The sequence below is a fragment of the Cynocephalus volans genome, chromosome 3 (genome assembly GCF_027409185.1).
Source record: "Cynocephalus volans isolate mCynVol1 chromosome 3, mCynVol1.pri, whole genome shotgun sequence".
NCBI lineage: Eukaryota > Metazoa > Chordata > Mammalia > Dermoptera > Cynocephalidae > Cynocephalus > Cynocephalus volans.
In genome coordinates this window covers 151,415,577-151,430,576 of record NC_084462.1, presented here as the reverse complement: position 1 = coordinate 151,430,576, position 15,000 = coordinate 151,415,577, and the positions used below count along the sequence as shown (strand labels likewise).

Sequence of the window (15,000 nt, the reverse complement as noted above, 5' to 3'; positions counted from 1 at the left end):
CCGTGCTCCTGTGACACCCCTGCCCAGCATCCCCACTCCATCTCACAGACAGGGAAACAGCCCCACAAGAGGCAGCTGCTTCTGCAGGATAGGGGGGTGGGGAGGGATGGAAAGAGGCAAAGTCACCAGCAGGGGCAACACGTCTCCCACCTGGTAGCTCCCTGTCCTTGAAGGGGTCATCCACCTCCACACTCTTGGCCCTGGCATCACTCTCGCAACTGGGCATCACGTAGCTGGGAAGAGAGAGATACACAGGGCTGGGAAGGGCTGGCACCTAAGCCTCCTTCAGCCTCCACTGCCCAGCAATGATCTGTGCTGTCACTAAGACTAGAGAGCCCACAGTTTGCAGCAAAATATTCCCTGCACTGTCCAGCAGCTACAAGGCAAGCCCTGCATAAACGTTCCCATTGAGACATGTTCAGGCATGTCATTTTAACCATTGACGCATGATAATGATGTCACCTTAGATCTGCATACAGGATTGTTTTTGATCCATAGAACCTAGTGACTCAAGCAAGGCAATATCTTCTCATCAGGAAACAGGTTCAGAGAGGCTGAGTACTTTTCTGAGGTCCACAGCTAAAAAGGGACAGTTCTGTGACCAGGATACAGGTCCCAGGGCCTTTCTACCAGAACCTCATCTGCTCATGTGTGGAAAAGCTGCTCTCCTGTGACCTGACTCCACCCAACCAAGGCAGCAAAGCCAGGAGATACCACGTAAGAAGAAGCTGTCCTCTTGTCCTAGGACCCAGCCTGAGGTGTAGGACAACTCTGGGTGGGCTTACCGTGTGGAAGTCCCAGGCAGTGGGCGCCCTGTGTCCACCAGCACGCACCAGCAATAGCCAGTGGACTGGTGGCACTGCACTGGCTTATAGAGCCCCCCAGGGGCACACTCAGGGATGACAATGCCCTCACGGGGATTCTGCTGAGCCTCTTCAAGGGCACTCTGCCTCTCCTGGTCACATGAGTAGACTTTCTCTGCAAGAAAAGACACAGCTGTGGTGATGATCACCCCTGTGACTTATCATTCCCGTAAGTAGCGAGGACCAGGCCCGGCCCCAAGGAGCTGATGGTTTGGCTGATGAATGACCACAGAGAGCTGTGTCTCCCACGCCAGCCCACAGTGAGAAGCTGGAGGTCACCTCAGCTGCCAGGGTTCATCAGCGTTCCCACTGAATAGGCTCTGCTGTGGCCACAAGCCAGCCATGGACTTCAGGGCTGCTCCTTCCCAGAGGTCCCCGGGGTGGAATTTCCATACTGTTTTCAGAGTGGCTCCTGCCGATGCACTGTCTGCTGGCTCCAGGAGAGGCAGGTGCAGGAGCCTGGCTGCCCTGCCAGCTGATGCAGGAAGGCCTGTAGATATGGATACTCCCATGCCCGGGCACAGCAAGACTGTCGTGTGCCATCAGCCTCATGTGGAGGGATGCTCAGCATCCAAGAGGCGCAGAAACAATGTCAAACCTGGCTCCTTCCCACCCTCCAACACCGCTGGACAAAGTAGGCTGAATGGACTTGAATGACAGCTTCCATCCACTGGAAGAGAAAGAAGTCTGCACCCAGCAGCTTCAGGAACACGTGAACAGGTCCGAACAGCCAAACCTGGTGTCCCAGAGCCAGGCCCAGGCTGAGGCAGTGTGCTGTGCCCTGTGCCAGGCACAGCCCACTCAGGGGGGCCTCACACCTGCACAGCCCCTCCCCTAAAAATGCGGTCAACATACCTGGCTTCTCTTTTTTGCTTTTTGGTTTTTGTTTCAGTTATTAAAAATAATGTTGGGTTTTTTTCTTATTATAAAGAAATTTTAAAAAAGAAAATTTTGAGAAACCTATAATCCCACCAAAATTAAACACTGTACCTTCCCTTGGTCTTCTGTGATGCACATACATACATGCAAATACAGACGTACACACCTACTTTTTTATTTTACAAAAAAAGATCACATCATAAACCTATACTATTCATTTTCTTCATTTACTTATTTATTGAATGATTCCTTTATTTTTTTCATGAACATTATTCTGCAACTTTCCTCTTGAAGAAGTTGACAGGAATGTAGTCTTGGGTATCTATGAAATTTTTTCAGTGTGCTACAAAAATACCATTCTTAGATCCAGGAGCCTGGAATCAGCAACCTGGACAACCAGGCTGCTCACTGAACAACAGCATGAGTAATCAAAAGAACAGAAGATTCTACTTAGATTCAAACTCCTTTAAAGAATGGCTGCTAATGACACACATATATGTAAAGCACACATGTTTACACAAACTGTAGGTGTACACAGAGACACAAAGTAGCTCAGCACTGTCTTAGAGAGAAGTCCGATGACAGGAAAACCATTTTTTGTCTCACTGCTAGGAAAAATTCTGAAAAACAATAGCCCAGTGATTCTCATGGCAGGGTAAGGGGAATACTTCCCTAGGAGCATAAAACTATCTGAGGTCCAGGAGACAGGTACGTATGAGGGTACTTCAAAAAGTTCATGGAAAAATAGAATTAAAAGGTAATACAAATGTTTCCATGAATTTTTTGAAGTCCCTCATATAGCACATTCACTATTAAAATATAATTTTGAATTTGGAAAAAAAAATAAACTATTGTTTTCATAATGCAAATGAAGCAAAGCTAAGCAGAATCTCCTTGGCTAGAGGAAGTAGAATTTAAAATAGTTGACAAACACCAGACTAGGATTCTGCCCCCCTGTAACTTCCACCAGAACAACACCTCGAGGCATCTCAGCAAAGAGCCAGAAGCTGAGCTAGGAAAGGAGCCCTGGGAAACCTGACTGTAAGACCCAGAATTTTGACTTCAGCTCCTGGCTGGGACACTGCCACGGCAACTTCAAGGGATTATGCAAGAGTTTTTCAATAGTCCCCCAATCCCAATCTGGTTGCCTTATTTTCCTACCCTGTATTTCATGCCATGAAAGAGGCAACAGAGAAGCAAATCCAAAGGAAAACAGCTTTTTACTGGCACCACATTATGTAACAACCTCCAACAGAGGCTTTAAATTAAGACTCTCCAGGCCAACCATCTAAAGCCATAAATCAGACTGGAAGTGAGACATAGAGAGAGGAGGAGGAAACTTCCCCAGGGGCAGAGTGAACTATGAACCTGACTTCACACCACTGGGGGTCCTGAAACCCGCAGAAATGTGGAGGAGAGGAGTCGTCCAAGAAGACATGCAGTCCCATGGTTTGGGCTCTGTTGATGGATTTCTGGAAGTCCTTGAAGGCTGTTCTGAAATATTTACAATCAGCTTCTGTGAAGTGCTATGGAGAATAAAATCATAAAAACGATAAAGCTCACTAATCTGGAAAAATGAGGGATAGCACGGAATTAAAGAGAAGGCTAAGTGCAGGGTTTATCACTTTATTATTTTATTATGTATCTATTTATTACTTTATTACAGTCCCTGCAAGTCCAGGTGCCCTCTAAGAAAGAGACAGCAATGGCTTGTCATAATAGCACTGACAATTTGTGAAGAGTACACAGAGAGCTTTTCTTCCAACAAAGAGAAAATCTCCCTTAAAATTATCTTTACAACTAATAACAATAAAAACAAATATTCACTGAGTAATATGTGCCAGGCCATAGATGAAGGGCTCTATTTGCCTAATCTCTTTGCCCACATGAGGTGAGCACTATTATTATACCTATTTTGTAGACACAGAAGCTGAACTTTGGAGAGATTCATCAATTTTCCCAAGTTCACTCAGCCAGGTGAAAGGAGGGCTGGAGATTCCAGTCCAGAGCTCTGACAGCCAAGCTCAACTTGCTAGCCTCTACACAGATTGCCTCTAACTGTGCACCCTAGGAGAAAAGTACATCTGGGTTTACAGAGAGTTCTTCCAGGCCAGTCGCTTTGCAGACTACCCCAAATCTGCTGCATTCAAGACCAAGTGTGTTTGACACAGCACAGCTTCTGAACCAATGATATCTTCTCATCTTAAACATACCACAAATCTTGTACCTGAGGATTTTTCTCTCTCTGCCTCAGAACTGGAAAACTTAAAACCAAATTTGTAACTCACCCACCATTATAGAACCATAAAATGAATGACAGTAGCTAACATCTATTTGACTATTTACCATGTGCCAGACTTGATGATATGGATTGTGTCCCCCAAGTTTTATGTATTAGTAGCTTGATCTCCACTGTGACTATTAAGAAGGTGGGAAATCCTATTATGGTAATTGAAAGGTGGGGCCTTGAAGAGGTGATTAGATTGTAGGACTGTGCAGTAGTGAATGGATTAAAATTGCTGGTCAGTGGCGTGGTTCTGAGGGCTTTAAAAGAAGAGCACATGAGAGGTTAGGCTGTCTTTGCTCAGCCACTTTCTGCCATGTGAGACCCCTGAGTCACTGTCACCACCACCAACACCCTCACCAAATGTATTCCCTGGACTTTGGACTTCCTAGTCTCAGAAACTGTAAGCAATAAATTTCATTTTCTTACAAATTACTCAGTTCCATGTATTATGTTATAAGCAAGAGAAATGGACTAATATGCTTGGTATTAGGTGGTTTACTTGTATTAACTGATGGAGTTTGGATGTGTTGTCCCCTCCAAAACTCGTGCGGAAATTTGATCTCCAATGTGGCAGTGTTGGAAACTGATTGAGTCATGGGGGCAGATCCCTCATGAATGGATTAATGCTCTCCTTGGGGCATGAGGGGTAGTGAGTGAGTTCTCGCTCTATTAGTTCCCGCGAGACCTGATTGTTTAAAGGACCTTGCACCTCCTCTCTCTCTCTTGCTTCCTCTCGCCATGTGATCTTGTCCCTGCCGGCTGCCTGCCACTTTTCACCATGAGTAGAAGCAGCCTGAGGCCCATGCCAGATGCAGCTGTCCCAGAATCGTAAGCCAAATAAACCTCTTTTCCTTATAAATTACCGAGTCTCGGGTATTTCTGTTATAGCAACACAAATGTACTAAAACATTAACTCACTGTTATCTTTATCTTCACTGAACAGAGGAGGATGTGGAAACACAGCTGGCTGAGTAACCTGATCAAGGTCATAGAAGGAGACAGACAGTGGCAGGGCTGGGACTCTAGCCCCGGCTGTGTTCTTCATCTCTCTGCGGTATCACTTCTCCTTGCCATAGGCTAATCTGATTTTTATTCTATCCTATAGTTTTCTTTTACTTGGTATGGTAGACCATTACAAAAGGGTCCCCAGTGAATTGTGCCTCTCTATTCATGCCCTTGTGTGGACCCCTCCACACTGACTCTGGTTTGCTGTGACCAGTAGAATGACAGAGGTGACACTGCAGGACAGACTAATGACTTAAGAGGCCTTGCAGCTTCCACCTTCACTTTCTTGGAAGCTGCCCTGAGACCACCACACAAAGAAGCCGGTCTAGCCTCCTGCAGAAAGAGAGGCCACAGAGAGGAAACCAAAGCAGCTCAGCCCGCAGCCGGCACCACTGCCACCCATGTGAGGGAGGTCATCCTGGACACTCCAGCCCAGCTGGGCTTCCACCTGGGTGAGCCCAGGAGTGAATTCAGGTAAACCCAGTTAAGGAACCATCTGGCCAACCCTCAGACACATTAGACAGAACAAATTATTTTTATGGTAAGCCAGTAATTTAGGGGTGGTTTGTTACACAGCAATAGATAACTGAAACATCCAGACCTGCTCAACTCTTTATCAATTTACCCCATAAGTACTTTTGTAGCCCCTGTAAGCTTTTAAATCAATCAATCAATAGATTATTCCAGCAGTGCTTCTCGAGGGGTCATGCAAATGCTGATCAGTAAGTACCAAGGGGCATAAACTCATTCCATATCCAAGGACCTAGAAGCCAGCCCATTCTTGGGGACACTGTCACCCTTAGCCCTTCCAGTCACCTCCCAAATGAAACTTAAAATTCACATCCATCGGTTTTCCCAGGTACCAAGAAGACACCTTCCAGAATGCAAGACAGGGGTCTATTTCAAGGGTCTCTTCGTGACCATGGTTCAGAGAAGGAGCTCCCCAAAAGTGGAGATGCACCATTCCAAAACACTCAAATCTCTGCATAGAAAAGTTCAGGGAAGGGTGACAAGATGAGAGGGTCTGGCCCGGTAACCACGAGAACGAGCCAGGACTGTAAACACTTGGAAGACATAAGCAGCAGGGGAGAGGGAACAATCGGGCTGCCAGGAGGCATGGGAATACTTGGCCACACGTACTTACATACACACGTACACCGCCCCTACCATCCCACTCCTGGGACGGTGCACAGAAGTGAGAGCCAGTCACGCCCCACTTGGCAATGAGTGGTTAAAGCTCCACTCACAAACCTCTGCCTGCCTAAGGCAAGCAGCACAACAGAAAACGTCCTGCGGGAGATGTGAAACCAAGTCCAGCCCTTGCCTCCAGAAAACACACAGCTCTCTACCACCGATTACACACAGCACCAGGGTGAAGCAGGACCCAGGTGGAGCAGGAGTGGGCAGGGCGGGAGACAGGAGAGGACATCAACCCTGCCTTCAGGCCCAGGGCACGGGTTCTTCTGCGTCCCACCAGGCAGGTTCAGCATGGAGAACACTCTGTTTGCTATGGCTAGACCATGCCTCCATGCCTCTCAATTACTCGTGGTAATTAGGAGCAAAGGAGAATGTGGATAACTAAATCTCAGATAATCCCCAATCTTCATTTTAGCCCAGAGTTTATCCTTTTATCCTGGGAACCTTTTCTCCTTAATTATCTTTTCCTTTTCTCTTCTTTACATTTTTTTTCTCCAGCAAAAATGGCCAACAAACATAAACATGACAGGATTTGAGTTTCAGCTCTTTGGTCTTTCTTTCTGGTCACTGCCTCCCAGAGGAGAAACTGCAGAAGGAAGGAGCAGACAGAAAAGCTGAGAACCTGGGTAGCCCGGCACCCAAGCAACTTCTGAACACGTGGTCTGCTGTTATCAGTGGGCCAGACACATTGTAGACTGTTTGGAGAAAGAGCACAGGAACCTCATGGTGGTGGAGGCAGAGCAGGGAGATGGATGGACAGAAAAGGCAGTAGTCAGAGAAGATCTGTATCACACAGGGTTTTCCAGAGAAAGAGAACCAATAGGAGACAGACAGACAGACCGACAGACAGACCGACAGACAGACCGACCGACAGACAGACAGACAGACAGACAGACAGACAGACAGATAGATAGATAGATAGATAGATAGATAGATAGATAGATAGATAGATAGATAGATAGATAGATACAGAGAGAGAGAGATTGTAATGAATTGGCTCATGCAATTGTGGGAGCTGGCAAGTCTGAAATATGTAGGGCAGGCCAATAGGCTGGAAATTCAAGTAAGAGTGATGGAGAAGTCTTGAGTCCAAAATCAATAGGTCAGGGCAGCAGGCTGGAAACCCAGGCAGGAATTCTATGTTATAGTCTTAATGCAGAATTCCTTCTTCTTCTGGAAACCACAGTCTTTGCTTTTAAGCCCTTCACCTGATTCAATGAGGCCCACCCACATTATGGAGGGCAATCTGCTTTAATTAAAGTCAACTGACTGTAAATGTTCATCACATATACAAACAACATCCCAGCAACATGGAGATAAGTGCACGACCAAACAATAGGGTACGGCACCCTAGCCGAGTTGGCACATAAAATGAATCATCATCAGGTCCACATGAAATATGAGTGCAGAAGACAGCCCAGTCTTACACAGAACCATACACAGAAGAGCTGAGCAGAGTCACAGGCCACTGAAACGCGGACTGGGAAGGTGCTTGATGGGTGATGCAGTCTTCCCAGAGAACGATCCAGAGGCTCTCCTCCCAGTGGAGGCTCTCTTGGAAATTAAGGGCAGCCACTCAGGCTACTCTGACAGCCAGTTGCTCACTCTACAGAAAGAGGGAGTGTGAAGCTGATGAGGCTCAGGACGATGTCCTGGGAGAGGAGGACCTAAAGCAGGATTCTGAGGAACAAATGAGATTAGGGCTCAGGAAGAGGATGCAAAGAAGGTCCGGGGCCTCAGTGGCCTCAGGTTCTTGCCCAGGCTGTTACTGGGTGTGTACCATGTGCTGGCACCATCTCACTGGAGAGGCCAGAAAAGCTCTATACGACGTAGCAAGCAGAACGAACTAGCCATGAGATCCTCATCTACTCTCCTTCACGGCCTTCCTCTGCCCCTGAAGCTTTCCTTGAGGCCCCACCCTAGAGCGAGGTCAGGGAGCAGTGTGGCCCTTGCTGAGTGTCTGTTCCCCTCCTGCACTCTTGCCCCTGGCCCCTTGGCTTCACTAGACTGCAAGCTCCTGGGAGCAAGGACTCTCGCATCCTTCCTGCTCCTTCACCACACTCATCCCTGGCTCCTTATTCATAGGACAACCATGAAATCTAGATGTAAAGGATTCATAGTGTTTAGTCCAAGAACTCCTCTGCTGCTTGAATCCCTGCTATGCCTTCCCACCCACAGAATTCTGTCTAGTCTGACACTCCAGAGGTGGGGCCGCCCACCGCTAAATACCAAACGGTGGCGATGAGACCACAGAGACTGAAAAAAGAACGTCTATTCCCTTGACTCATCCTGACTACACTCAACCCTCAGAATATCAAGCACTGATTTTCTTAGGGGAAAACCAATAAAATGTTACCCGGCCTGAAAAATGAGAGGTGCGTACTTAGGTTTCATTGGAATCAAACCCCTGGGCCAAGAATATTAAGGAAAACACTAGCAGTGTGTCGCCAACAATGACCCTGAAACCCCTTGAAATACCCCACACTCGCCTAGCCTCTTATCAAAAATGAATGAAATGTTGAACAATAACCCACAATAACAAGCCGTGTGTTCAAAACAACCTTTCTAAATCACCACATGAAATTCCAGAGGCGTAAGAAATCGCGTGGCTCCTGCCTTGGGATTCTCCAGGGCAATGTGTGAGCATGAGTGTGGGATCGGGTGTCCCAGATCCACTGGGTGGCTGAGAACTTGGCGGAGGAAGGTACTGCAGAAGCAAAAGGGGGAAAAGGAGAACCAGGTTTTAAGGAATTGACCCTGCTGTTTTGGAAGGGCTGGCACAGGGACTGGAGATGTGGAGCTCAGGGGAGGAATGTGCAGGAGTCCATAGTCTTTGGGAGTGATTTATGGTGCATCCCTGAGCAGGCCCTCTCTGTTTATTTAGCCACATGGGGTTTTAGCACCTATGGTTTCAAGTCAACTATGTGAATAGGTTATTTTTCTTACTTGTGGACTTTGCACTTTTTTATAGGAGAAACTAAGTGGCCCACAGAGGATCATTTTTCCAAGCACCATTTGCTGGGCTGGCTCTGCCCTTCCACCATGGGCTCTCCATCACGCACATCACTGAGTGCCACCTGACTATTGCCAGTTCTCAAGTCTCAACATCCATGTGACTCAGAGTCAACCAGGGGCTCCAAGAACTCCTAAAGAGGAGGGGAGCCCACAGAACCATTGATCAGGGCTCCCTTCGGAACAGAGGGCAGACAGTTGGCCCAGAAAAGGAAAGGCCTGGAGGAGAGGCCCTACCAGGGCAGGTAAAAAGCAAAAGTCACTGGCAAACAGAGCAGAGTCTGCCTCCGAAATGTGCTCAGGTGTGTATCAAGTAGAGGTGGGGGTGGGGGGACAGAAAGAGCCTGCAAAACTTTCAAAGTCACCTATTCCATTGGAATGGGCTTTCCCATCTGCTTTTAGCTAAAAGCTCTTTTTCTCACAAAATAAGGAGCAAAAGGAAGCAAAAAAGATAACATCATGGGCCTACCCCGTGGCGCACTTGGGAGAGTGCAGCGCTGGGAGCACAGTGGCGCTCCCGCTGCGGGTTCGATCCTATATAGGGATGGCCGGTGCGCTCACTGGCTGAGTGCGGTGCAGGCGGCACCACACCAAGGGTTGCGATCCCCTTACCGGTCATGAAAAAGACAAAAAAAAAAAAATAAGATAACATCATTCAATCGTAACCTACAAAGGGACCTTGGAGAACTCCTCTGGACCAGGCGTTCTTTCTGGCCAAGAGAAGAGTTGCCCTCAGCTCCATGCCAGATGGAGAAGTGAGGATGGTGGGGACACCTGGGTTTCCTTGGCAGGGCTGAAAGCAACGGCAAGTGCCTATCACTCCTACTCCTGCATGCTCCACCCGGGGTCGGCACACTGGAAAGGTCCGTTGCCAGTTCTCAGAAGTCAACAATGGCTGGAAAGGAGGCACTACAGCGTGGCCATCGACAGCATGGGCTTTGGCGTCAATCAATCAGGCTCTACAGACTGTTAGCTCTGTAACCTTGGCCAGCTGACTTAAATTCTCAAAGTCCCAGGTTCCTTACCTACAAAAGTAGGGTAGCGCATGCCTCATAGGTTGTTGTGAAGATTAAATGCAATAGTATATGTAAAGCATTTACCCCAATGCCATAGTAAGCTGATAAATGGTAGCTGCTATTATTATTAGCTAGTCTAAGGTAGCAGTGTGCTCAGCAAATGTGGAGTAAATCCGCTCTTCCTGGCCTATCCCTATGAATGACTAGTCTCAACTGGACTGTAGTGGCTGACCAAGGGCAGGGTAATGGATGCAGTCTGCCCCAGGTACAAGCAATAAAAGAGTACACTGTCTGTAGGTAAATATAAATACCTTTTTAAGAGTCTGCTTTTTATAATCACTGTGTCAGCAATTCAAACAATGACAGTGATAAAATATTCCCCCAAGCTGGGGTGGACCAGACCACCACTCCCTCCCTTTGGTACTACCTGAGAGTCAGCTCCTTCTTTAGATGTTTCTTGTGTTGCTTCCCTTGACCTCCTTAGCACCAAACAGAGGCCTTGGCACATAACAGGTGTTGATGGGCTGGTGACCCTGGACAAAGCCCTTGACTAGTCTGGGCTCCTGTCTTCTCATTCAAAATTGAGTGATGGTGCTAAATGATTCCCAGGCCCTTCTAACTCTAATGGCCCACAACCCTGCAATGAGAAGGGATCAGGTGCACTTCCTCATAGCTCAGAGGCCAATCCAAACTTAGCTGCCCAAGTCCCAGTGGAAGCCAAGCACCAAGAAGGGACTGAGTCAAGGGCAAGACTGCCCATTGCTTCCTGGTTCTCTCTCGGACCTCACACTTCTTTCCACGGTGCCGCTGTGTGGCCCTCAAGCCACGCCTCACCTGCCATGTCTCAGAGGCCCCTCTTCAGGGAAAAAGGAACACTGCTCATCCCAGACCCCTGACGCCGGCTGAGGGCACCTACTCATAGGGGCGTTTGCACTTGGCTCTGTAAATAAGGCATGTTGTTGGGATGAAGTGTCATGGTGAGGAGGTGTAAGGGAAAATTACAAACCAGCCAGCCTGTCCACACAGTTTCTGTCCATGGAACCTAAAATGACCATGCATAGCTCACCATGGTCTGAGGTGGTGACTGCTTTTTTCCCACGCAGAGACTGCGTTCCTAAGGGATGGGGGAGAATAAGATATCTATTCTACAGAGGAGAGTTCTTCTAGGATGTATTGTCCCAATAGAGCATTTTTCCTTTTAACTTTTTGCCCAAAGCATCACTGACTCACATCCATTCAAATTTTAGAAAAGTTCCCATTTCTATTGACTCATGCCACTAAGTGAGCAGCTACGGCCCTTCTACCAAAAGGAATACAGAATGCTCCACAGTACCTCTCCATTGACAGGTGCTAGAAACAGCATGACACCTTCCTTCTAGCTTCTCTTGCTAACTTCAATGACTTTGACCTGACACGCTCTGTACTTTAAGGAGCAAGAGCTAGTAAATAAAAACCCAGGTGAGATGGGAGAAGGCACAGATAAAGGGGGAAGATGGAAGAGAGATTTTTATTTTATTTATTTTTTTGGCAGCTGGTCAGTACAGGGATCCAAACCTGTGACCTTGATGTCATAAGGCTGTGCTCTAACCAACTGAGCTAACCAGCCAGTCTGGAAGAGAGATTTTTAAATTTGTCAAAATTAAGTAACATAACTTCACTCTTTATTCCCCAAAACACTAATGTTGTATGTGTGAGTGTGTCTATAAGATGCATATCCTGTCTACTTCAAGAGTTATTTCACAAATACTCCCAGAATGAGGACCATCAGATCAAAGCAGAGACTGTAGCTGACTTCCAGCAAATTGGAATGAGCCAATTATAATACCTGGGAAGGATCTTTGATTTCAGTTGCTGAGCTGCAGAGGCCAGAAGGAAAATATGGGGACCTGGGATTTTGCTATCAAACACCAAAAGGCATACAAACTCATCTCCAGAAACAAAACTTGCTGGTGGAGCAAGTCCCCAAGGCTGCAGCATGCAGGACACACCTCCCACCCTACTCCCACGCCTTTGTGTTCCAAGCAGAGAATGTGGGGTGAGGAGCGAGGCAACCAGGAAAGGTCATTTTAAATCAAGGTAAAAACGGACCGGACCATGGGGCTCGGCTCTCTGGGGCCTCCAAATGTGTTTACCGCTCCTCTCCACAAAGGGAAAACTTGAGAAAGAACAAGGCCTCTGTTGTCATGGGGAAAGCCATAGAGATGGATGACCACCCATCCCCAGCTCAATTCTACTGGCTGTGATGGACCGAGGCACCTGCATAAGACAGATGGGCAGACACCCAGAAGGCCAGTCACAGAAATAAACATCCAGGGTTTGTTTTTATAGAGATATTTTAAATGCACACAAGCCCAGACCGGGCCTCGTCTGCTAACGTTAGTGGATTACTCATTCTTCCTTCCAACCACGTCATGTGCGAGATTCCAGGTGGCTGTGGGGTATTTGCTTACAAGGGCTACCGCTGGTTTCCCTGTGAGCTGTTTATTTTTCCAGGCCTCAGGTTATTACATCAGCCTGTGGTTTCCAGGCGGGCCAACGGTGCTGGCTTGGGAGTGGGGGATCCAGCCAGGAGGTGCAGTTGCCTCAGTGACCTCAAGTCCTAATCATAGCAGCCATCCGGGCAGGAACTTCCTGGGTGAGGGAGGAGAAGCCAAATGTGGCCAAGGGGCCTGTAGCAGGCCTAGGTGAGCAACGCTCTGATGCTGGCAGGCAAGGGCGGGATGCTGTGGACAGTTTACCTGTGACATGCATGGTAACTTGGGCAAATGGAGACTCATGTATGAGGAGACTGGGGGAGGGCTCATTTTTATGGCAAAACTTGTAAGAAATGCATTTCCACCTTGTGTCCCCACTGGTGGCTCTGTCTCTGGGGAGCAGAGCTCCCCTGAGCTGCTCTGTTCATTGATGCACAGAATGGAGCTCCGCTGGTCAAAGACAAGGGCAGAAAGAAGTGATCCTTTTGCATTTAACTCACAGGGCCAGGTTCTAGGGCCTTCTTGAAGAACCTAATCAGATCATGAAAGACATTAACTGGAAAAGGCAGGGATAAAGGAAAGAACAAGATGTGGAACAAGACGGGAAAATCAAATCACTGCACTAGAGGTTACAAGAGTCAACTTAGCCCCCCTGGGATGGAGGGAAATTGTCCGTGGGCCTTGGGAGCATTACCACACCGCACAAAGAGAGGAGTTAAGGCTTACATGACCATATTTCCTGAGAGACTGCACTTTTCCAGTGAGAAAGGACAGAATTTTGTCTTACAGAAACAAAAAGGCATAAATCACAGCTGTAGGAAACTGTCTGCATATAGTCAAATTAGAAGCAGTGGGAAATGGAATGAAAAATTAGATAAAGCTGAATTCTTGTCTTTATTTAATCTTTTCACCCTCTTTTATAAAATGCAGATGGTTAAGAAAATATTTTAAAGACTAGGTATATTAAGAAATTCCTTGGTAGTCAACCCCTGATATGAAAAACCCAGCAAGAGTTCATATTTCCTTATAAAAGCAGACCAGAGGCTCTGGCCAACACCTATCTATGAGAAGACGTTGCTCTTGAGTGCTAAGGAGTTAGTTGGCCAGGTACATCATCTTCCTGAATGCAAAAAGAATTCCTGGCATGATGGAGGTGCAATGGAGGTGAGAATCAAAGAGAAAACCAGAAGCAAGTCTGTCTAGCTGAATATGCCCAGTACTCAAAAGGCAACACTGACCACAGTGAAGACACGACACAGCCTTAAAAACAAAGACCAAAACTTCCAGGAGGAGAGGAGACTGGCTAAGTTTGCAGGCATATGTGTCGTGTTATTGCAAAACCTCAGCTGCCCAGTGGAACCCTTCCAACATCAACAGTCCCCAGGCCAGAAAACGAACCTGGCGTCACAGGGTCTGAGTGTGAAAAAAGGATGTTTGGGGTGTAAAAGAAACTGGGATAGTCTCTTTGCCACTGAGAGACAGCTGGGAAGAAGAGCTCTCACCCTGACCAGCTTTGCACGGTCCTACTACAACCTTCCTATGGTGTGGGCTGTGACCCACCTGAACCCAGAATCTTTCATCAAATGCTCATGGAAACTGTCTCAGGTGTTTGACCTAGAGGCCTCAGTCCTCACCAAGCAGCTGCCTAGACATGCACTATCACTAAAGTATATCTGACTTCTCATTAAACCAAACATAATAACATGTGGAAAGTAGCTAGCACCATACATAAAGATATTCCATCAAGAGTAGCTGCTGTTTTGTTGCCTTTTTAAATCATTTATGGTGCACCTACTATGCTCCAGGTGTTATATATGTGTTGTTAAATCTGCACAAAAACCCTGAAAGGCACTAATAACTTTGTTTTACATCTAAGGAAATCCAGATTTAGGGAAGTTAATTAACTTTCCCAAACTCACCATGCCTCTCAGTGGGAAGCTAGCATCAGAAGCCAGGCCTTCAGATCTGTCTGAGACCAAAGCCCATGATTTTGCCATTACATGGTGCTGTGGTTTGAATGTCCCCTCCAAAACTCATGTTGAAATTCAATTGCCATTTGTGATAGCATTAAGAGGTGGATTGATTAATGCTGTTCGGGAGTGGGTTAGCTATTGTGGGAGTAGGCTCCTGATAAAAGGATGAGTTTGTCCTAATTTCCTCTGTCTAAAATGCTCACTTGCCCTTCTGCCATGGTATGACAGAGCAAGAAGGCCCTCACCAGATGCAGCCCCTCCATCTCAGACTTCCCAGCCTCCAGAACCATGAGT

At 47.2% G+C, this 15,000-nt stretch overlaps 1 protein-coding gene across 2 annotated transcripts in view; it reads right to left on the bottom strand.

The window, feature by feature from the left end:
• Positions 1 to 15,000, bottom strand: part of SMOC1 (SPARC related modular calcium binding 1) — a 137,576-nt gene that overhangs the window by 18,188 nt on the left and 104,388 nt on the right. For both annotated transcript variants that reach the window (XM_063090930.1, XM_063090929.1), the window contains exons 8-9: positions 786 to 978; positions 151 to 233 (exon numbers count right to left, since the gene is read on the bottom strand). In XM_063090930.1, the coding sequence (XP_062947000.1) occupies positions 151 to 233; positions 786 to 978 (276 nt within the window). The remainder of the gene's footprint in view (positions 1 to 150; positions 234 to 785; positions 979 to 15,000) is intronic.